At 32.7% G+C, this 24860-nt stretch overlaps 1 protein-coding gene across 1 annotated transcript; it reads right to left on the bottom strand.

Annotated features, from left to right (window-relative positions):
* On the bottom strand, positions 1-22716 carry LOC113193026 (calcium-activated chloride channel regulator 1-like). The gene is made up of 14 exons (XM_026403340.2): positions 22558-22716; positions 21226-21366; positions 20881-21028; positions 20268-20376; positions 18076-18256; positions 13282-13509; positions 12192-12431; positions 9160-9337; positions 7928-8028; positions 7252-7476; positions 5528-5798; positions 4821-4991; positions 4149-4388; positions 1-341 (listed from the first exon to the last, which is right to left on the bottom strand). The coding sequence occupies exons 1-14, from the start codon at positions 22714-22716 to the stop codon at positions 1-3; spliced, it is 2733 nt and encodes a 910-aa protein (XP_026259125.2).
* Positions 22717-24860: the final 2144 nt, after the last annotated feature.

Genomic DNA, 24860 nt, shown 5'->3' with positions numbered 1-24860 from the left:
TTAAAATACAGATAAAATTGCAGCTAATCCCCAAACTGTTAAACTGATTGCAGAGATATTGGTACCCAAAGCTGGGATGCTAGTTTCCTTTGGAGGAATAAACTTGGTTGCTTGTACAATGTTAGAAACCTCTGAAGTGAGATTGGCTTCATTGATAGCTTGAATTGCAATATAGAACTTGGTGCCATTTTCTATTTTAAAATGTTCTGGTTTAAATTCAAAAATTTCTTTTGAGCCAGCCTCCTTAGGTATTAGAGCAGAAGTATTTACTGAAGCAGCATTATCGAAATCTTTTTGGAGATCCAGGAAACATTTACTTATTCTTATATTGTAGCTCTTAGCTGAAAAACAAACACATAAACACATGTCTGTTAAAATCACCAGGATGCTTTACTGCGGTCACACTACCTTTTGTTTAGGAGCCATCAAAAATTCACAGTAGGTTTTAGTTGTGGAATATATATATATATATATATACACACACATAATTTTTTTTAGTTGTAGATGGACACAATACCTTTATTTTATTTGTTTTTATTTTTATGTGGTGCCAGGGATCGAACCCAGTGCCTCATGCATGCTAGGCAAGTGCTCTACTACTGAGCCACAACCCTGGACCCTCAGATATATTTTTTATCTAGTTATTTAAGGACAAATATATGTAAAGTTTTTTTTAGGTATAGTTATCTAGTCACAGAAAAATTTAATTCATTATCATATACTACTTACAGAACCAGAATCTAAATTTCTTTTTTAAAAGAGAAATATATAGAACTGAATCCACTTTTTAATTTAGAACAAGAAATACAATAATGTTCAAATACATTAAAGACCTTTAGTACCTTGCATTTATGTTATTTCTTAAGAGAGGGAATATTGGGAGTAAGAAAGAAGATAGAGAAGGAAAGAGAGACAAGGACAAAGAGCAAAATAAGGTAGAGATTTGTACTAACTAAATATGTGCTCAGAAACTAGGCAGACCTTGATTAGGACCAGAATTCTTCTATTCTCAAACTGTGTAATAACAACAAGGAAAAAAAAATAACCTTTCTTGTCTCCACCTGTAAAATAGTTATTCAATAATTCTAGTGGTGAGAATGGTAAATGATAATGCATGAAAAGTGTTTAGCATAATTTAATAAACATTAATGAATTAAAACATTCATTGGCTATTATAATTATGAAAGAAAAGGAAAGAAGATGCCTGTGTAAATGTTTCATGCCACACTGCTTTTAGATATACACCAGTAATTGACATAAAAATATCTTCCAACGTTCTGAAACACGAGAGTAAAACATCAAATACCCTTTTCTGAAGTGAAGACTTTATGTTTTCAGGAAATGTTGAAGATATTTCAAGTGTATGAAGAATATAACTGATTCAGTTTTTTTCCATTAAAACCTTCTATTTAATAATTTCTCCATAGATAGGCCTAATTGAGTCATTCTACCATTTACACAAATCCCATGTTCCATTAAAGTGGATCTAGGTACCAGTCCCTTACTTTAATTCTGCTATTCCATTGTGAAGTTTTGCTTTCTTGACCTTGATCATGTAGTGTGAAGGTTCCTTCTCTTCCTGTAGCGTGCTTCTCTCTTGCTATATGCAATTTATACTCACTTTTTTTAAGGTCCAACCGAGGACCAAGTTCTCATGAAATCTTGGTCAAATACTTCATGCACCCTGATGATTGTCTCCCATGAACTCATATTACATGGAATGGAGTTTTCCAGATTATTATGTGGAAGTTCAATTTTCTTACTTACTTTCTTTTCTTTCTTTCTTTCTTTTTTTTTTTTTTTTTTTTTGGTACCAGGGATTGAACTCAGGGGCACTAAGCCACATCCCCAGCCCTATTTTTGTATTTTATTTAGAGACAGGGTTTCACTGAGTTACTTAGTGCCTCGTTGTTACTGAGGCTGGCTTTGAACTTGTTATCCTCCTGTCTCAGCCTCCCAAGCCGCTGGAATTACAGGCATGTGCTACCATGCCTGGCTCGGGTTCATTTTTCATTCAGGTGAGGTCCTGTTATCTAAGGTCAAAGGTTTTCTTTTTCTTTTTTGAATCAGAGTGTTGCCCAGGCTGACATTAAACTTCTGGGTTCAAGTGATCCTGCTTTTTGAGCCTTCCAAGTAACTGGTACAACAGGCATACACCACTGTGCCTGGCTCAAAGACTATTTTTTATACTTCTTTTGTATTATCTAAGGCATCTGATACTGTAATGGGCATGTATTTGGTCACCTTAATTACTTATTGTCCAACATTACAGTTGTTGACACTTGAAATGATTGAAGTAGAGTATCATAAAATACTAGAATTCTATCTACATGTTTTAGTAATTTTGAGATCATCTGGTCTAATTTACATATTTGACAGGTATGTAGTTTTGTCCCATTGGGTTTAAGTGCCTCATTTGAGATTATATAGATGTTCATTTATTTATTTTATTTTTGTGGTGCTGGGGATTGAACCCTGGGCCTTGATGCATGTGAGGCAAGCACTCTACCAACTGAGCTACATTCCCAGTCTTCATTTATTCTTTAGGATACTGCTACTACCTTACTTTTGTAATGTCTGAAGGTAATATTTGATGGTTACTTTTACCTCTTCCTGTATGTCACAAGAAAAGAGGGAGATTAGATCCCACCAATTTAGGCACTTTCTCTTATGGATCTCAGTGTCCATAAGTAATGCATTACTTCTAATTCTAGTTCCTATAATAAGCATGAGGGACATTTATTAAGACACAATCTTGCTAAAGGTTTGGTCTTTACTGAATTGAATTTTGAACTAAATATTTGGTTAGGTAATTTCATTTGTGACTTTTTTAGTGCAAGTATTAGTATTTTAATTTTATTTGATTTTGTCATATGTTTAACAATCATTATGAGAAAATAATATATTTTAGAAGCTGTCACAGTGAGTTTTCAACATTGAAGTACAAAATATCTATTTGTGGTTGTATTATATTTTCTCTGACTTGTGAAAGATTTTGTTCCCTGGTATAATATTGCTAAAAAAAGAAATACAGCTTTAAAAATGCTGTATAAGTTGGTATAAGATTAAAAAGCATCTTTTATTTTGAGAACCTTAATATAGTAAGCATTTTATTTAAACCCAAGAGAAAGAGTTACTGACTACCTGGTGTTTCAGCACCTACAGACCTTGAGATAGAATGTTTATCAACATTATATATTGCTTTCATTTTCTCACTGTACAGGGGAAATAGCAAGATTCACTTTGTCATGTAAAAATCTACTAGTCTATATAATACTGGAATATGACAGATATTCAATAAATACTGATTGAATTTAGCTAAGTGTAAAGCAAAGATACAAGTGATATAAACTTTTTGAAATTAGGGCAATTTATTATTAGGAATTTGAGTAAATGAGATATTTCGGTCTTGAACTTCATTCAAATTCCATGGCCAAATCTCCTGAACTAGTGAGTTTCTTTGCACATGAGCATCTGTCAATGGGTCATCTTCACCTAATTTGGTCTGCAAGTTTCATTATTCAAGACTCAGGTCAGAGATAGACGCCTCTGGTATGCCTTTTAAATATATATACTCTGTGATCCCAGTGTCAACTGAACGTTTGTAGTCCACCAAAGAGATGCCATATCGTTCTGTGTTTATAAAAACCTCTCTCTTATTTCACTGTATGAAATTATCTGTCTAATTGTGTGTCTTCTGTATTTGATTAAATATTGAAAGTTGAGACTGTTTCTTGGAATTTAATAGTGTTTGAAAACTCAACAAAATTATCAGTAAATAAATAAAATTGTGCAAGTATGGAAATACTTTTAAAAATTTTCCCTTGTTTGGGGGAAAAGAATTTAATAGAAAACTGTTTGCTCAATCTTCTCAAACTAATTTCAAGATGGTTCCAATTGTGAGAGGGAGTTTTTGGCACAACAGAATCTGACAAGAGGGGTTTAGAATTCTGTTTCTAAATATTATAGAAGTGACCTGGGCTAGTTCTTTATTTCTTGGAGCTTCAGTTCTCACATTTGAAAATAAATGAATACTGGCCTATAGTAGACACTCCATAAATATTATTTGTAAATGGGACATTAGGAAATTCTCAGTAAATTAAAGCCAATGGTATTTCTTTAGTATATTTTATTAGTATCAAACTTACCTTTTCCTTTATCAAGAACATTGCCGGGAGCAGTCCATAAAAGTTGAATATGATCTCCTTTAAACTCAGCCTCAAGGTCTTCAATTTTACCAGGTGGGAACACATGAGTTTGGTTACCTTTGGGTGGCACTCCTAACACAGTAAATGACCCTCCAGAAGTTAGTCTGCTGAACTCTTCCATTTTGGATTCTGCCACATCATCTTTGACTTCAGGTCTGAGTGGGTTCAGTATAATTTTACCTACCAACCCCCCAATAAAAAAAAGTAATTTAAAAACTTTTCATTTTGCCATGTCTATTCTTTATCTTGTAAGCTGATCTTGCAACTATAGAGGATTAATGTTGTTTGATAACAGATTTTGAAAAAGTAACAGCTTTTAGTGGAAAAAAACTTGTTTTAATATTATTTTGACATGAAGAAGGAGGCATGGTATGTTAAAACTATCCTTTAACTTATCTTTCTCCATTATTTAACTCAAATTCTTTGAGGATAAGGATTATTTTATTTATCTTTGTAGCTCCTGTTTTATTCATCTTTGCTTGCTCAGTGTGTTGAATATACAGATGATTACATAGTTATGTACTTAGGTTTTTCAGAGTACATTATATGTTCAATGTTTGCCATTTGAAATTTAGGTAAACAAGTGACACATTCTATTTTAATGATACTTACCATTTTCAACATAGCCAGGTATATACAGAGCCTTGTTGGGTTGTTGTCTTAAACTTAGTCTAGCTGTGTTTTTTCTTGCCTGAACATGCACTTTTAAACTGTATCTACCATTTCCATGGTAATCTGTAAAGTACCTTGAGTAGATGCCATCATTTTTCACAGTATCAGCACCTTGATATTGAAATATAATAATTAGTTATTCAGTAAAGTAAAAAAATGACAATTACTACCATTAGTGAGCACTATTGATGTCAGCAATTTGGGAGGTAATTTAGCACAGTTTTTTAAGTATGTAAACCCTGGAATCAGAATGTTTTGGTTCAAAGCTTGGCTTGGCCATTTGGTAACCTGGTGATTTTGGGAAAAGTATAATTCATGGTAGGCATTCAATTAATATTAGCTAATTCATAAAAGAAGCTAATCAAAATAAGGAAAATATGCTAGAGAAAGAATATGTGAAACACTAATGAAAATGGAGAATAATTGCATTCTTAAATTCCAGAGGTAAAGTAAAACTGTTCATGAAATTTTAAGAAGATAAATGTGCTTATGCCTGTGCTTTGTCAAGATTACTGACAATTACAATTTAAAATTAATTTTCTTTAAAATATGATTAATAAGCATACACGGGTAATATTGACTTCTAAGACATGGAATCCAATTGGAGAATTTCAAGTTCAATGGAAGTTAATGCAGATTTCTATTACCTATACCATTGTCCCAGAGCTCCAATGTTACTTGTTGTCCATCTTGAGTTTCTATAATGGCTGTTACATTGACTCCCAGAACAGGCAGAAACCCTTGACTGACTCGAGCATAAACAATCATTGGACTAGGGTAATGTCCTGTGTTTTGATTCATGTGAGCAGTTGCAATTATTGGGAGTGTGGCAGGATTTCTTGCTCGAGTGGTCATTGTCACTGTTAGCAATTGAGAGTTGGGATGATTATTTAAAAGGCTGTAGGTCCAAGTGCCTGTCTGAAAAAGAAAGTTTCCTTGAGAGTTTTGGTAATGATTTCCTTTTCTTTGTTTGAGATGTAAACTTATTTAGAAATTTAAAGAGTAATAATAAGGATTTTTAATATCTGATATTATAAACTAGCAAATAGTATGAGTATGCATCCCTAATTATTCTATTTGACATTTTTATGACAGATGATCTGTCACTGTTATAATATTGACAGCATATAATATATTGTCTTTATTTTTTAACATAGAAATTGATTAATAAAACAGTATAATTTGATCAATTTCATTTTCCAGTGCCTCCTCTTTCCCTCCCCACAATCCACTCTTCTATTTGACTTGTCTCCCTTCTATTTTTTAAAAATATTTGTTTTTTAGTTGTAGGTGGACACAATAACCTTTATTTTATTTTTATGTGGTGCTGAGGATCGAACCCAGTGCCTCATGCATCAAACCCAGAGCCTCGCGCATGCTAGGCGAGCACTCTATCACTGAGCCACAACCCCAGCCCCTCCCTTCTATTTTTTAAAATTTGTTCTGATTAGTTATACATGACAGTAGAATGCACTTTGACACATTGTACACAAATGGAGCACAACTTCTCATTTCTCTGGCTGTACATGGTGCAGAGTCATACCAGTACTGTAATCATATTCTGTACACATATGAATCTATTATAACAAATTTTTTAAAAAAGGATACAAGTAACAATAAATGTTGGCAAGATTGTGGTGAAAAAGGTACATTCATAAGCTGCTCGTGGAACTGCAAATTGGTACACCCACTCTGGAATGCAGTATGAAGATTCCTCAGAAAACTTGAAATGGAACTACTATTTGACCCAGCTATCCCACTCCTCAGGATGTAACCAAAGGACTTAAAATCAGCATACTACAGTGATGCAGTCACATCAGTGTTTATAGCAGCTCAATTCACAATGGCTAAGCTATGGAACCAACTTAGGTGCACTTCAACAGATAAATGAAGAAGAAAATGTGTTATATATACACAATGGGGTAGCCACAAGGAATGAAATTATGGAATTTGCTGGTAAATGGATAGAAGTGGAAAATACCATGCTAAGTCAAATAAGGCAATCCAAAAACTAAAGGCTGAATATTCTCTCTGATATGCAAATGAAATACATAATAGAGAGGGGGGAAGGGAAGAACAGAAGTTCACTGGAGTAGACAGAGGGGAATGAGGGGGGGGTGGAAGAGAGGGGAGGTGGGAATAGGAAAGACAGTAGAATTAATTGAATGTAACGTTTCCTATGTTCATATATGAATACATGACCAGCGTAACCCCACATCATGTACAACCACAAGAATGGGAAGTTATACTTCATGTATGTATGATATGTCAAAATACAGTCTACTGTCATGGATATCTAAAAAGAGCAAATTAAAAAATGCAAAACAAAAAGAATTTGATTAATAAAACATGATGAAGATAAAAGATGTACCTCTGCAATGTCTGGTATTCGAAGTCGGGCAGAATGAATATTTAGTTTATCATCTTTGAAATCCAAGGTTTTATATATTTTCCCTTTTGGATCCTGAAGAATAATTTCTGGCTTTCGTATTGTCCAGGTGACAACAAAGAAAGTGTCATTTCCAATTGTACTGTCCACGGGAACTGTACCATTTATCCACTCCCTTCTTGTAATATTCAAGGCTTTACTTTCCAACTGTTACATAATTAAAAGAGACACATAAAATCCATTTGTTATTACAGGTAATGACATTTCAAAGTTTATTCAGTTCAAAGTAATTTTAAATTTGGTTTTAATATTTCAACTAAGGAGTGGGTATGTGGCACAATGGTACAGTACTTGCTTAGCATGCATGAGGCCCTGGGTTCCATCCCTAGCACAAAATACACAAAAGATTTCAATTAAAATAATTAAAAATGAAAGAATTTTCCAAATAAAAGCATATGTAATTATAAAGAATAGAAGAATGGAATAGAATGACTGTAAGTGTCATGGAGAAGCAAACACAGCAAAGATATTTTTCTTCCATATACCTGATAAAATTTTAAGCAAAAGATTTGTTATTAGAGAAAGAAAAGTAAATAATTAGGACAACAGAAATTTATTACAGCTGTGAGAAAGCAAAGACTTTTCTTAGTATACCAACCTGAAGAGCCTGTTGAGAGATGTTACCACTTCTAGATGAAATTCTACTGAATGCATCTATTAGGCCATTTATGTCTTTATTGGCATAAAAACGAAGTCCTCCTAAATGGAATTTTAAATGAGTAAATCATATTTGTTATTCTACTGTCATCAGTATACTTTAAAATCAATTTTATATTTCTTCTTAAACTTATAAAAGACGAATTTCCAATAAATTTATGAAATTTTCAGTGTATAAGTGTTCCAACTGTAATCCTACAATAACTAAAACCTTACTCAAATAAGTTAGAATGAAGGAAAATTTAAGTAAAGTCAAGTTTTATTGTTTTTATATCAATTTATTGTCAAATGTAGCTATATACCACATTAGTAAAGCTGGCCTAAGCACTAAATAATGTTGTAAAATGAAATCTAATATAGTTTATATGAACCAGTTGCTTATTTTCTAGTTGGCCCCAAAACATACTGAAACAATCAGAGAATGACAGTTTAGAATTAATTAAAAACTGATTAATTGCAGAAGTAAATAATATAGGATTTAAGGAAGAGAGATTACTTGGTGTGAAGAGTCAGGAAAGAATAGTTGGAGAGGGCAAGAATTAACACAGTGACTGCTAAAAAAATGTGACAATGTGTATTTATTGAATTAATAAATGGAAGTAAGGCCAGCTGGAATATTATTGAGTTAGCCTAAGCAGGAGGTTGGCAGGGTTTTATTAGAATGTAGTAGCAGGACTAACTAAAAAGGGGAAAACCAGAAATATTCCAAACAGAGTTAGCAGGATTTGGGGAGGTGGGAGCAGGGTGGGATGATGAAAACAGGCCTCAATCAGTAATCAGGACTGTGTCCTTGGGCAAATAATTTGTAGTCCCTAGGTTACTATTCATTTATAAAATGGGAATTTCTAAATTTTTGCTGTGGGACTTAATGGTATTTTGGAATTGAGCAATAATTTTGGACTTGCAGTTGAATAGCCATAGAGAAGACAGTGGTAGTGACAGAAAGTAGGTGAGGAATAAATGAAGACAACAAATATTGAATAATTTGAGAAGCTGATATATGAAGAACTAGAGGAGGGGAAGAAGAGCTTAATTTGATGGACAAGGAAGGGACAAAGATTAATTTTAAGATGGGAAATTTTTGAGTAGTTTTACTGTTTAGGGAGAAGGAGCCTTTGACATGGGAGAGATTAGAAATTTATTTTCTATCCAAACAATGTTCCAAAGGTTTACCTGTCATATTTGACAGAGTCTCCAGCTCTTTGGCAGCAGAAGGTCCTAGAGCAATGGTGTGGATGATTACACCACTCTGTTTGATGTCCTCAAAGCATGAGCTTATTGCATCATCTTCCCCATCTGTTAGTAATATGATTTCGGCACCAAAGGTACTCAGGTTACTGTAGGTAATTGCCTGGTAGTGAAAGCCAGATTTTTAAATTATAGAATGTCGTTTCTGAATACATTTAAATTAAGAATAAACCTGTTTTCTACTCTTAGAGAAGTCTTTAGTCTTATACATCAGAGTAAGCCAAAGGAAATTTTTTATATTATTGTTCCAGAATGAGTGGTATATGGAAATGATGTAATGAATAGATTTTTAAGCTAGTCTCAACACTTCTAACTCTCTAATATACATACTCCTGCTATCCCAGAAAGGAAGAATAAAGCACTTAGAAGAATTTCTGGAACATAGTAAATACTCAGTGAATGCTAGCCATTGTTATTATTATTTGAGGAGATACTTGGGATAGAGGCTAATGATCCAGGCAGTTCTGGCAGGCTACAGATTAAGTAGCATCTGTAAAATCATTATAAATTGTGGGTAAGCAGGGTTGAATGATGTGGTATATGCCTTTTTAGTGCATTTTATTTGATTATTACTATAGAATCTTAGGATTTCTCAGAAAAAAATTTTGATTTGCCACGAGGAAGGATGTTTATAGATTCATCAAATATCACAAATATTTTTTCATCTTTTTTTTTTTTTGTACCAGGGATTGAACACAGGGGCACTTAACCACTGAGAGCCACATCTCCAGCCCCTTTTAGACAGGGTCTCACTAAGTTGCTGAGGCTGCTTTGAACTTGCGATCCTTCTCCCTCAGTCTCTTGAATCCCTAGGATTGCAGGCATTCACCACTGCATGGGGCTTTTTTTTTTTTTTTTTTTTTATCTTTTGCTTATTTCTACCAAGAATATTAGCTAAGAACACTGGCACTGGTATTAGATGCCTTGAAAGCAAATTCTGGCTCTGCCATTTGCTTATTAGAGTAATTACTATTTAGACTTTCTCAAGACTTAACACATGCACACACACACACACACACACAAACACAAACACACACATGAGTTCTATAAATAGCTTAGTGTAAGGATTAAGTTTACAGGCTCTAGAGTCAGAAAGATCAGGTTTTGAATCCTATATCTGGTAATTATTGACTGTAAGACACTGAGAAGGGTTTGATTACTCTGCGCCTCAGTTTCTTTATGTGCAGAATGGGCATAATAATATTCCCAACTCAGAAAGTAATAATAAGGATATAAAATCATGCATGCAAAGCATTTAAATAGGTAATATATAGTAAAAAAATCTAGCTACTATTATTTTGATTTTGTTATGTAAAATTGATTGTATGTATTGATATGGTTTCAGCATGTAAATAAAGAAGAACTTTTAAAACTTTGAATGTGATTTGGCATAATATATCAGCAATAGACTTTGTGATTAAACTATCATAAGAAGCATGCAAAAATATATTAAGAAAAAGCATACAGGCTGGGGATGTGGCTCAAGCGGTAGCGCGCTCGCCTGGCATGCGTGCGGCCCGGGTTCGATCCTCAGCACCACATACCAACAAAGATGTTGTGTCCGCCGAGAACTAGAAAATAAATGTTGGAAAACTCTCTCTCTCTCTCTCTCTCTCTCTCTCTCTCTCTCTCTCTCTCCTCTCTCACTCTCTCTAAAAAAAAAAAAAAAAGAAAAAGCATACAGACCAGTATGCATGAATATTCTGTCACATTCCCAAAAAATATAAAACTTGTCATATTTTAGAATAAATAGACATATATAACAAGAATCATGATAATTTTCATAATAGCAAGCCTTTTTTCAGCATTTATTTATCTTACAAAATTCCCACAAATAAATAAGTTAGGCCCTACTTATACCCACATGACCTAGGTTGAGGAAACAGACTTTCTTAGGTCAGTTATTTACTCAAGATCATTTAGTTAATAAAATAATAAAGCCAGGATTCCAAGCTTTTTAAGCTAATGTGCTTTAGGATGAATAGGTACCATAAGGGAAGTTAAGAGATGGGATTAATTAGTGGCCTTGAAAAGAGTAGCACTACCACTTTAACTAAGGTACAGGAATCAGTGAGGGCAGTAGTTTTTTGTTCTTGTCACTTACAACATGACAATAAGTAGGCTTAAATGGAAGCTAACTTAGGTTGGAAGAAATTCAAATGATACTAGAGGCAATTTGGTATAGTACTCAAAAGGTGCACCTGTTTTTTTTTTAAAAGTGTTTTTATTAGTGTATTATACATAATAGTGGGGTTCATTTTGACATATTTATATATGTATGTAATATAATTTACTGTATTTCAAAAGTAATTCCACTTTCCCTTACCTCCTCTTTTCTCCTACCTCCCCTTCCTTTACCCTGCTAGTATTCCTCTTATTTATTTATTGTTTTTTAAAATTGTACCTAATTTTTTGAGTTCACACTTTTGTTTTTATTAAACTTCCACCTTATATTCATTGGATTTGGTCCTATACTGCCTGTGGAGCGACTCATCTCTGATTTTTAAATGTCAGTTTAAATTGACGAATAGGACTTTCTTTATCCATAATATAAATGTGTTATTAATTTCTCTCTTCCACAATCTCCCAAAGATATTATTTTCTACTCATAGAGAATTGTATTATGAGCATGTCAGAGATTTGGCTGTGCCCACTGGATTTCTTTCCTCCTACCTATCCACTGTCACTTAGTAGTTCAGGAGGTCGTTGGTGAAACTGCCCATGAGAGATTTACCACAATGGTGTCAGAATGCTATTTATTTATTTTGGTGGTGCTGGGGATTGAACCCAGGGCCTTGTGCATGCAAGGCAAGCACTCTACTAACTGAGCTATATCCCCACCCCTAGAATGTTATTAAATGAGGAACTCATTAACACATGACCCTTGTTCAAAGATAAATGGAAAAATTAAAAACAATAGTAAATGGCAAATGATATTAAATTAAAAATAATTTTACCTGGAATCCAGCTTTGAGTCCATTGCAAATTGAAGTTCCTCCACTAGCAATTTTAGGCAGATTTGCAGTGAGCTTTAGGTAAGTGTTATCATTGATTACTTTTGTTAGCTTATTTTGGATCTCAGCAGTACTATCAAATGTGACCATTCCAACCATAGATCCCTTTTCAATAATTTGAATTAAGTACAGTTCTGCTGCTTGATTCATTCGAACAAGACGAGTTGAGACAAGATGGTCTACCTGTAATAAAAAGATATATTAACTGAATTTTAAAAAATTTTGACAGATTATTGAAAGACAGAGTCTTTTATGGGCCATAGATCATGATAAAAATTGATTGATATATTTTAAAATTTAAGTCCTTTATTTTATTAAGATCTTAAAAAATCAATTGTTACACTTGTAAAAACCTTAAAAATCGATACATTTTGTTAAAATTTTAAATTCGGGAATTTTTAAAGGAAATAATTTAAAAGTATATATGAAGATGTACGTTGCAATGTGTTTTTATAGTAAGTTGAAAATCTCTAAAATATCCAACAATATGGAATTGTTTAAATTTGTTCTATGTTTATATATATATGTATATGTGTGTTTGTGTGTATAACACAACCATTAAATATTATGTCATGAAGGTCTAGGGATATAGCTCAGTGTGTGTATAATCCCCAGTACTGCCAAAACAAAACAAAACAAAAGCAAAAACCAAAAACCTCAAAAACCAAAAAACTCCTGGAAACATATTCTATATGTGGAATGTTTAAGGTATATTATGTTTAAAAAAGCAGATTATAAAACATTATATAAAATATACTCACATTAAATAAGTTGAAGTTTTTATTAGAATGACATGTTAAATGGTGGAAATTTATATTTGGTTAAAACTAAAGGTTAATAAATAAAAAATTATCCACAATATACTAACCTTAATTTAACAATTTTTTAACATTATCTTCTAGTACTTATTTATATAAAATCATTGTGCTAAAATTTATAAGAACATATATACATATTTTAGCATACTAAAACTAAAACTAAGATTAAATTATATTTCTATTAAGTATTTAAAAGTTAGCAAAAACTGTCTTACTGTATTCATGCTTCCAGATTTATCAAGTACCAAACAGACTACTCGATGTTTGGATTTGAGCAATGAAAATGTAGGATGAGGTGGTAGATTTGTTCCTGTCATGGGAGATGCATTCTGAAAATCATCAGATTCCTTGATTACATCCCATGTACTTTTGTGATTGCACATTTTGTTTTGTAGGTTTGGAGCTTCTGTGTTGTGTGTTTTTGCTGTGCAAAATTCAGTTACCTGGAAAGAAACCAATTAGGAGACAATATTGCAATAACTTGTGAAATATGACATTCCTTTCCAAATATGCAGTTAGCTGCCATATACATCCTCCACAGATTTTATTTTTTGACAGTGAGAGATTTCTTCATAATAAAATATTCTGATATCCATTTTGCATACTTGAAGGGTTGGAAGCAAGGTGAAGCCATCAACATATACTGATAAAGTTTTTGGTAATTCTTTTAGGTATAAGTAGATAATGTCAGTGGAAGATGATGGCAGCTTGCACACCTGCTTGTTAGCTTCTTACTTTCCCTTCCAGATTTTGTGGGGCTCAAGTCTTAAGTTTAAAGAAAAAGAGAGAGTGTTAGTTTGTGGTAATTTTGAACTGTTTCTTAAAAGTGGAGTAGAGGAAATGGTCTTGTATAATTGTCTAAGTATATTCCACATTGTCACAGTTGAGTGAAAAACTTGAGGACAGATATTGTAACAATTTGAATTTTTATTGACTCTGGTACATTTTGACAGAAATAAAATAATACCACTAAAAAAACAATGAAGGTATAGGGAGAAATGAGGACTATAATTATTTGTCTTTTAATAGCAAATGGTGAATTGAATCCAATAACTCTTCCAATGGAAGTTTCAGTATTGTAGAATCTGTAAAAATCCTCCAAGTTTTGAAGACTTAGTAACTTAAAAAAAGTTCTCATATACTAGTGGCATATTCAGGTAGGAAATCATCTTGCAGTCTTAGCATCTAAGAACTACGTTTAATAGTGTCATTATTTTAATGTCCTCCCAATGCAAACACTCTATTTGTAAACTCATTTTTAGAAGAACTAAATTATGAACTTTGAATGCCTTTTATTTAAATTTTAAGATAATTTAAAAATTTCAATTAGTTTCTGACATGGCTCTGATTTACATCTCCCAAGTGGGGTTATATTAGATGGGAGAATCTTATAGTTTGCAATTAAAGCAGTGGTTTATGATCAGTTTTAGCTGTTGTGAAATTCCTGTCAGACCTTTCCTTTACCATTGCCACTGTCTTTATTCAAGTCTCTTACCTACCTATTGCCTTGGCTTCCCAACTGGTCTCCCTGCCTCACTTCCTCTCATCTCATGCCATCCTATTCTTCACAATTAGAACTGTGTTCCTTAAAGAATTAAGCTGATAACATCACCAGTCCAAAACTGAGAGGACAAAACCCAAACATCTTAGCTTTGTAGGACTACATTTCTTGCTTCAACCTAATTTTGACTAATTTTCTGACTCTTACTATGTATCCTTTGCTTTTACAATAGGACTTCATTCTGTCCCCCTAAAATATGCCAGAAACTTTCACCACGTTCTCTACTAACTTGAATGGTAATTCTGTACAATTAGAAAAGTGCACTTCTTAAGTTCCTTAACACTATGTGCCTGAGATTTGTTCTAGTCAATGTTAAATTCTTTAATTTAGGCAATGTGCAACCCTTGCCTTATTCCACTCTTTGCTTTTGTAAATCTGTTTTTTTTTGAATAGAATATTCTTTCCCTTTCTGCTCTGGAAAATTCATACTTATTCTTTTCAAATCCCAGCTCAAAACTCATATCTTCAGAAACCATTTTTGGATCTCCAGTTAGAAATGTTTGCTACTCTTATAACATTTGGTTCATATCTCTTCCTACTTTGTGTTGAATGTATTTTTCTTGTATCTGTATACTTCTTACTAAACTGAATTCCTCAAGGACAGCTTATCTTTAATTATTTCTGCATTTCTAGCTCCTAATAGAGTTCTGGGCTTGAAGTAGGAATAATAAAGATTATGGAAAGGAAGTCATGAATTTGAATTTCAATATTTCATACCATATCTCTCCTGGGTCTTACTTTATGCCCTGGATACAAATTTTATGCAATATATTTGGTCTGTGACATAGTAATTGGAAGTTAGTGTTATTCTGGACAAGATGTATCACTAAAACATTTATCTCTGAGCCATATCTTATATAATTACTCACTCTCCATATTTTAGCTACATAATCTCATTATTATTTAAGTTTTGGGTAGATGCCATAAATCTCCTGATAATCAGTTAATTTTGGAATATATCATTTGGAACAGGTAGTACATACTCTGATCATCCTCTTGTGTCACATTTTTAAAAAATCTATTTAGATGTAGAACTTCTTGGCTAGCCTTTGTTGATTAGCAGATACAAGTAAACTTCCCTACTTGTGTGAAATATCTTCAGGAAGGAGATTTATTAAGCTGGAAACCAATTTTTATTTAAAATTTGGGTTAGTGTAAGCATTTTAGAAGAAAATATCAAGCCTATATTTTTACTCAAGCCTTTCAAAATTAATGCCCTATGCACCAAAATAATTTTAAATTTATGGGATGAAGGATGTGGCTCAGTGATTGAGTGCTTGCCCAGCATGGGCAAGGCCCTAGGTTTCATCCTCTGCAATTCAAAAAGAAGAAAATAATTCATTTTTTTTCAGAAACAATAGATCTTTATAAACTTGCCTATAGAAGTATGTTGCTAGTTATTTCGTATATGAAAATCTGCTTCTTTAAATAAGGTGGCCTTACTATTTAGAGGTTGTGTACTTTATTTTGATATGTTGTTTTTGATAACTTTCATATGTTTTGTATTTTAAAATATTTTTGTATGTATAGAAACTCATTAGGTAGCTACAATAAGTTTGCATTAATTAAGATTGGGCTGCACAACAAAGGAAATAATCAGTGGAATCAAGAGACAACATTCAGAACAGGAGAAAATATTTACAAACTGTCCATCTGACAAGGTATTAATATCCAGAATTTATAAGGAACTCAACAGCAAAACCACAAATAATCCAATTAAAAAGTGGGCAAATGATCTGTATAGCTATTTCTCAGAAGAAGACATACAATGGCTGATAAATATAAGAAGAAAATGCTTGACATCATTGATAATCATGGAAATGCAAATCAAAACTATGATGTAATATCGTCACACTCTATTTAGAATTGCTATAATAAAAAAGACAAATACTGATAAGATGATTAGAAAAGAGAGGAGCTCTTATATACTGTTGGTGTAAATGTAAATTAGCATAGTCAATATAGACAACAATGAGGAGGTTCCTTTAAAAATTAAAAAGAGAACTATCATATTATTTTGCAATTCTACCATTGGGTATATATCTGAAGGAAATCAAATTAATAGATTAAAGAGACATATGCAGTCTTGTTTATCGTAGCACTATTCACAATACCTAAGATATAGAATCAATTTGAGTGTTCATCAATGGATAAATGGTAAGAAAATATGGTGTATATATGTACAATAGAATATTATTCTGCAATAAAAAGAATGAAATCCTGTCATTTTCAGCAACATGGATGACTCTGAAGAATATTGTATTAAGTGAAATACCTAGACACAGAAAAACAAATACTTTATAATTTCATATGTAGAAGCTAAGAGTTGATCTCATAGAAGCAGAATCTAGAACCGACTAAGAATAGGGGGAAGGAAGACAGGAAGAGGTTGGGTAACTGCTATAAAATTAAAGTTCTAAGAAATAAGTTCTAATATTCTATAGCTCAGTAGGGCAACTATTATAAACAATAATTTATTCTATAGTTCAAAATAGCTAGGCAGGATTTTGGATATTCTTGCTACAGAAAAAAGGATAAATATTTGAGGTGGTGGGAAAATTAATTACTCTAATTTGATCATTACACATTATATACATGTATCAAAATATCACACTGTTCAGGATGTTATTATATGTGAATAAAAATTAATTATGATGTGTGAATTAAAAATAAAAAAGTGAAAAAGAAGAAAACAAAGATTGGGCTTAATTATCCAGGGAAAGAGATAACTAACTTTTTCTCAAATATTTTACATGCTTTAAAAATTAAAAATTTGAATTTATTTTGACTTCCCTTGTGCTAAGCTCTGTGCTAATACTTTATGTTAGCTCTTGCAAGCCTAACAATGACAATGTGAAGTAGATGTTTTAATTCCTATTTAAGAGATGAAAGTACTAAATTTAGCAGTTTGCCCACAGTGACAAAGCTTGAAACTTATAGGCTGGGTTTTTATAACAAGCCTATCTGACTCCAGTGAACTTTCCCTTGTATCTTTTCTGTGGTGATAGACCCATATGTGTGTGTTTTCATAATATCACTTTGCAATAGCTTTGTATGCCTTAATAGGAAGATAATGGGAAATCTAGAATGTCAGTCCTTTCCAAAGCTGCATTATGAATTACTTTAGAAAAGTAGTATAGCTAATTCTTAGAAAAGGAATTAAAAGTAAGGTTGTAGCTCTTGACACAGTTCACAGAAGTTAATGAGGGAAGGATGCCCTAGGTATTTATTATGTGACTCCAATGAGAACAGTATAGTGCTACTTGTGAATAAATGAAACAGGTTAATAAGGAGAGGATGGAAAATTTTCCAGATACATCCTGACAAGCTGGAGGAAATGACCTCTATTTAATTGCCTATATAATTTCTTCCTTTCTATTAGTAGACATAGTTTCATAGTAAAAATTCATCTCCCCAGTTAACTTTTTCCTAGGGGTTCTATACTTACAGAGTTGAGATTTTGCATGAACATTATGGAGTCTCTTGCAGTCTGAGATTTGTTTGGGATAAATGTACATTTTGCTTCATACAGCCCCGTTTTTGAGTCACGTCTGCATTGCCTTGTTATACAGCTGCCTCCCTTGCATTCATTGAAAACCACATTCATACCAGTAATATGAGTGGAACACCTATGATGAGATAGATTACATTTATATATGAAGACTAAGCAAATCAAGAATAAAGACCAACATCCTAAAATCTTACTTTCAGTGACTACTGCTATTGATCATGCACCAAACATACCATTTTGACAAAAGTAGGCACAACGTTCTATCTCTATTTACCATAGATTTCAATAAAAACAGTGTTTTCAGTTTATGTTTATTAAACATTCATTCTTCACTATTGTTATCAATAAATCTATTATATTTGTGACTTTGGGCTAAAGACGACAATTCCTAATTTACAGAGATATTTGAAAATTAAATGAGTTAAAAGATACAAAGGAATTGGTTCTTAGTGGGGAGGGGAAAATCAGCATTATGTTTAAGGTCCTTTCAGTTTGCATGTGTGGTACACAAGTTTCATATTTCTAGCACTTGGTAATTTATGTTTTGAGAAATAGTAGCCTAGACTGAAGGAAGAAATAAAAAATAAACCCTGCATGGAAATGCATGTGCATTCAAACTATTTCATCTGCATGATGAAAATAACTATCAAGTCACTGGCAGGGAGTGTGTGTGTGTGTGTGTGTGTGTGTGTGTGTGTGTGCGTAAGAGAGAGAGAGAGAGAGAGAGAGAGAGAGAGAGAGAGAGAGAGAGAGAGAGAGGAGAGAAGCTTCTAAAGAATCTGCTTATATGTAGTGTATTCTCATTTTATGTTATTCTTAAATTTCTTGAAATTAGTCCTTGTTTGTTTTTCAAGCATTAAAGGAGATAGTGAGTAATATCTTCCAAGAGAATTAGCTCTAGAGTTAGTCTGAAAGTTGAACTTAAACATGATAAGAATCCACTGCCTTAATGTGCCTGTCGCACATAAGAGCTCAATAAGTGTTGTTTTAGATATTTGTTTTTACTTTTATGTCTTTTTGAATAACTGATTATAAGGAAACTCATTGTTTTTTATTAATTTATACAAATTTACTTTTTGATTATTTGTTTTGCTTTGCCTTTTTAGCAGGCCCAAGGCTAGAGGATTAAAAACAAAAGTCACTGTCCTCAAGGATCTTGAAGCATAGTGAGGAAAATCAAATTACATGGACAATTGCTATGTGATATAAGTGTTAAAGACATATTGCTGTGGGACCTCTCCCTAGGTCATATAACCTCAAATGGAAGGAAAGGAAAGGCATTTAGAGAAGCATTTAAAGGATCAATAAGTATTTTTTTTTCCTTTTCCATGCAGGTCACCAGATCAATAGGTATTTTAGGACAAGTTAGGAGTTTTGTGAAATAAGGGTGGGAGACATGAGTGTTCTGGGCTGAGCACTCCCTCCGTCTGTGTGAAAGATTCCAGGCAGCTCAGTGAAGAACAGGTGAACAAACACAGAGCACCAGGGAGAGCTGTTTCTTCTAGCGCCCCTCTTTAATACATTTTTTTCTCTCAAAGATTTATTTCTTTATTACATTGATTTTTGTAGTTCTTCAATACTCTTTTAAGTACTGCATATGCTTGATTTTTTAAAAAAAGCTTAAACATCTATTTATATATAGGACCTGTTTCTATCCACCCCCAGAATTATATTTCTTAAAAAAACAGATTTACTCACTTACCCTTGTAAAATAGATCTATTTTCCTCAAATGAAAATATGTTTACCATGAAATTGTAGCAGCTTAACTTACCTCCATGAAACAGATTTCATCTTAAAAAATTATGAATCAAGTTGAACAAAAAAGTGGGTAGAGTTGAATTCTAATTCTCTAATCTCTTAGGGTTTGGTTTTTTTCTTTCTCTTTTGCCAGTAACACACATTAGTACAGTTCTGTGAGTGGAGAAATGATTCCCAGTTCCTGATTGATCTTGATTCCCAGATGGACTCCCCAGACATAATTTTATACATTCATAATGGTGCAGGTTGGATATTGTAATTTACCATATGAAAATTCAACCACTTGAGAGATAGTCTTTGTGTATTGTAAAAAATTGGAAAATCATTAAGTGAAAAGTTTTGAAATTGAAGTTGTTCAATACAGTGATACCTTGTTGCTTCAATAGTGTTCTTTCTGGAAATATAGAATGGCCGGTCCACATTATACTCATCAAATACTCCCCACCGGAGATGGGCCCACTCATGGACAAACACTTTGCCTATGAGAGAATATTGCCACTTATAAATTTATATTTCTAATATTTTCATACAGTTTTCTTATATTTTAAATCTCTCCCTATTTACCAACCTAACTGAGTCAAGATACTCTAGAAAGTAACACTTTTCATTAGGTCAAAAAAGTTGAAATGGGTTAGCACCAATAAACAACTCATTTTATTTATGTATTTTTTTAAATATTTATTTTTTAGTTGTAATTGGACACAATATCTTTATTTTATTTATTTATTTTTATGTGGTGCCTCGAATGTCCTAAGCAAGTGTTGTACCATCATGCCACAATCCCAGCCCACAACTCATTTTATTACTAAAACCATCACACAAAAGAAATAGGTTAAATATAATTTGCATATTTCCAAACAAAAGTATAACTTAATACCTATTTTTTCTTCTTAAAAATCTTTAAAAAATACTCTCAATCACAATTTTATGTGTCTTTCCCCCCATTGGAAGTAAGAACATAAATATAAAATAAATATCCCGACCTCGAGGCCCATAGATAGACATATTATCAGTCAACAGGAAGTTTGGAGTGAAATGTATATATTGTCCTTTCTCTCCACACTGTCCGTATTGAAGAGTATAGGGGTCATCTCCATATTTCAGGTAAGGATCAGCAACTATGACATCTGCCTGAAAAGCAAACAAACAAACAAACAAACAAAACAAATGGAAGCAAATTCTAAGGGGATTTTAAAAGCAAGGAATTTTCATCTACACTAAGAAAAGTTACTTCTAATTTAATTACTAAGTTAGCAATTACAAAAATTATAAGTATGAATTTTTAAAAACCACAGAAAGCACTTTAGGAACTACACAAAATAGCCTACCTGGTCATACGATTCTTGCTTTGGCATTAAGTACTCCGATTTTGACTCCCAGGTAACTGGAATTAAGATGCTTACATTCCTGAAATAAACTCTTCTTTCCGTGGCATGAAACAGGTATGTAGAAGCTTCAGTTACCATTTCCTGATAAAAAGTACCTCATGGTAACAATTTTGCAGTGAAATAAGCATAAAAATAGGCATACAGACTAGAAGAAGCAAATGTAAACTCCTTTTCCTCAGATAGTTTAAAGACTATCACTGAAGAATAGACTGAATTTTATTACATCTCTCCAGTCTGTAAACTTATTTTCATATGACCCCCAAAGCCAACTGTTTTTCACTTGTCCACAACTGCCATGAGCATTATGAGTTGAAGATGGAAATGAGGGTGCTGGGTGAGATACAAAGGTGATTAAGACTGGGAGCTAATTGATAAGTTGCTTATTTAATCAAATGGGTTTTTCTGATTGGGTTGTTTAAGTAAATTGGGAGTTTAAAGTTTGTTTAAAGTTTAAAGATTATTATACTTGTTAATTAAAACTTGCTAGATTTATTTTGAATTTTCTCATAAAAGACTAAAAGTTTTGGGCTGGGGATGTGGCTCAGTTGGTAGAGTGCTTGCCTAGCATGCACAAGACCCTGGGTTCAATTCCCAGCATGGAAAAAAAATACTGAAGTTTTATCAAACAGCAATATTTACTTTTGCCACTTACGTATGTCTGTTCAAATCACCTAATTTCTCTGATTTATACAAGAGTCATAATCCCAATTCTTGACCTCCTCACTGGGATATTGAGAGGATCAAGGAAGATAGCAGATATTAAAATGTCATATATAAATTGTTTTTTGTTATACTAATACAGATTAAATCAGGAAGATAAATCAATTTTAAAATATTTTCTTTAACATAAAATACATAACATTTTTATGTTATATTTTCCAGAAGTAAAAATATGAATAACTGGGAAATCATGTAAGATAGCGAGCCTCTATAGTTTAAATGTAAATTAGTTTTTTAAACTTGATAAAAGTAATTTTTGAAGACAAGTTATGAGGGCATTTCTCTACTTTCTCTTAAGTTTTTCTGTTAGCTTTACTAGGTGAAAAAATCTTTAGTAATTCAGTCTTTCAATAATCCATTAAGGGAATTATATTAATATATAATAAAACATAAAACTAGCAGATATTAATCTTGAAAGTTTAGATAAATACTACATAAATGATGAACACTGTCAAGCAACTTTGGGAAGCTATAACTGTGTGAGTGTTATGTATGTCTAGGTAAAGATAGTCATTGAAACAAAAATAAGTGGATAATAAAATTTTCTCTTACCTTTATGCTTTGAATGAGTGTTTCATTTTCTGGTACGCTGGGATTAATTGCAATGACAATGTCTTCATATCCATTGTTATTCAAACTTACCATTGAGCTTTTCACCTTAGGCAAAAAGTGCAATACTAAGAACAGAATAAGCTTCAGCCTGAACACCATTTTTTGCAGGAGCTACAATAGCCCTTATGGAAATGTAAGGTGGTATTTATGTGTCTGCTTAGCTCAGAAATTTGAATCAAGACCAACATATTTGCATGACATAATAGAGTAAAATTCAAAAATTTCTTGGTGAGCTTCCTCATCTTATTCATCCTAAAGATTTAGTTGTTAAGTGGCAGTTGAGATTATGCTGAACATATTCATCATGCTTTCTAAAACAGCTAAGGCATTAAGTAAGCATTCATTGGATTGTGACATTCTTTTAGATTGTTTGTGTAGTACTCCTCTTAGTGGTGGGTGGATATCATTGCAATCATTATTACCATCAAATACTAGTAGAGAAGTCAGTCTCTGGATCCGTTTACGGAAAGACAATCTCTGGAGGGGTGAGGAAATGAACACAATAAATTGAACATAATAAAAGAGCACATGAAAAAGGTTTGTATTAAAAAATGCTGAAGTGGGAGTGGCAGTAAAGTAAGGGTTTATATTCTTTCTTTAGATGGGAGTGATACAAACACAGTGGGTGGCAACAACTATAGATCAAGGGGGAAAATTTTTTTTTATTACCTTCTGTGATAGTTACTTGTTTATTCAATTTTCAAATAACATTGAATGCTTTAGATCCTTGTGTAACTTGAGAAGTCCGTATGCTTCAGTTAAGATTTCTTTATGGGAGTTAACACAAATGTTCCTTGGTTTGAAATAGTTGTATATATACCATTGTGAGCTTGCTCTGGAATCTGATGAACTAAGCCCAACTCTTGCTTCAGTCATTTAAATAGAAATGTGATTCTTTGTAAGAATTGTATGACTGTTTTTTCAAGCCTAGTTTCTTTTCTGTGAAATCAGAATAATTGTGGAATGTTGGAAGAACATTTAGTTCTTAGACAACCTATGAAAAGCCCTTCACACAAGACTTCTGATATCTAATAAGCCTTCAATAAATGTTATACACTATTATTAAATATTGTATGGTACAAATACAAAGCTTGTTTTTTTCTAATTAAATTATGTTTTCATTGGTTTATTTTGTAAAAGTTTATGTAACCTTACAGTGTTTAACTGGGGAATGAGAAGTCTCTGAGACTAGAGGAACTGCCTGTTAGAAAGTTTCTTTAAGATTTTGGGAATGTTCTCTATGTCCATCTATTAACAATATCTAGGTTTGGCCTCATTGGTAAAATCATCCCAAATCATTCCCACTAGAACTAATTTTTCCTTTGAACTTACTTGAAACATTATATTACATACCCATTACATTGTTTTGTTATTAATATACACAGTACATCTCCAAATTAGATTGTAAACACCTTGGAGGGAAGAGTGATTTTCTGAGTTTAACCTCTCTCAACTTCAATTTCCTTAACCAGAAAACAAGGATAGTAATACTTGTTGAGAAGGAAGATTGTGAAGGTTGAATGAAATAGCATGTGTGAAAGCACCTATTGTAAATGCTAGTGTATTGTAGATCTCCAATAAATGTTTATTCCTTGCTTTTTCTTATTTCTTTTAGCTCATACAGAAAAGTTTTGTGGCTTCTATGTGCCAGGCCCAGTGTTCTGCTCTTTAGCAAGAACAGAAATGAGGAAAACATAGGCATTGCTTCCAAAGAACTTGAAGAACTTGTTTCACAGATTAGATTAGAGTATAAAAAGATTAAAACAAAAATAGAAAAGTTCTATGAGTTACAAACACAGCTGCAGCAAGCCAAAAGTTGGAGAATACTTTCTGTATGAAGAGAGAGTCAGGAAAGATATGGTGGTAGGCCGTTTCTTAGACAATGGAGAAATTAATTTGCTGTAGATTATACTTTTCAGAAAAGGACAACTACAATATTGAAAACTCAGGTCAATCAGTTTCAGAGTCTATATTTTTTTTTAAACGTGTGGCATATAACACTTTCAAAAGGATGATAAGTGGATATTAATCTTAAAAATTATTTTGAAAGTAGTTTCTTTTTATTATAAACAGTAGTTGTCAGTAGAAGATTCAAAATGTGGATTTCTACGATTGATTTTGTATGAGTCAGAGGAATTTCTATTTTGTTTCAATTTTAGGCTGAATGATGGAATTTTCTTTGGCTGGTTTGCCTTAAGAATTAAGAATTAGATACAAGTCTTTCAGAACTTAATTATTCATTT

This window comes from Urocitellus parryii, chromosome 11 (genome assembly GCF_045843805.1).
Source record: "Urocitellus parryii isolate mUroPar1 chromosome 11, mUroPar1.hap1, whole genome shotgun sequence".
NCBI classification, from domain to species: Eukaryota; Metazoa; Chordata; class Mammalia; order Rodentia; family Sciuridae; genus Urocitellus; species Urocitellus parryii.
This window is presented reverse-complemented; position numbering and strand designations above follow the sequence as displayed.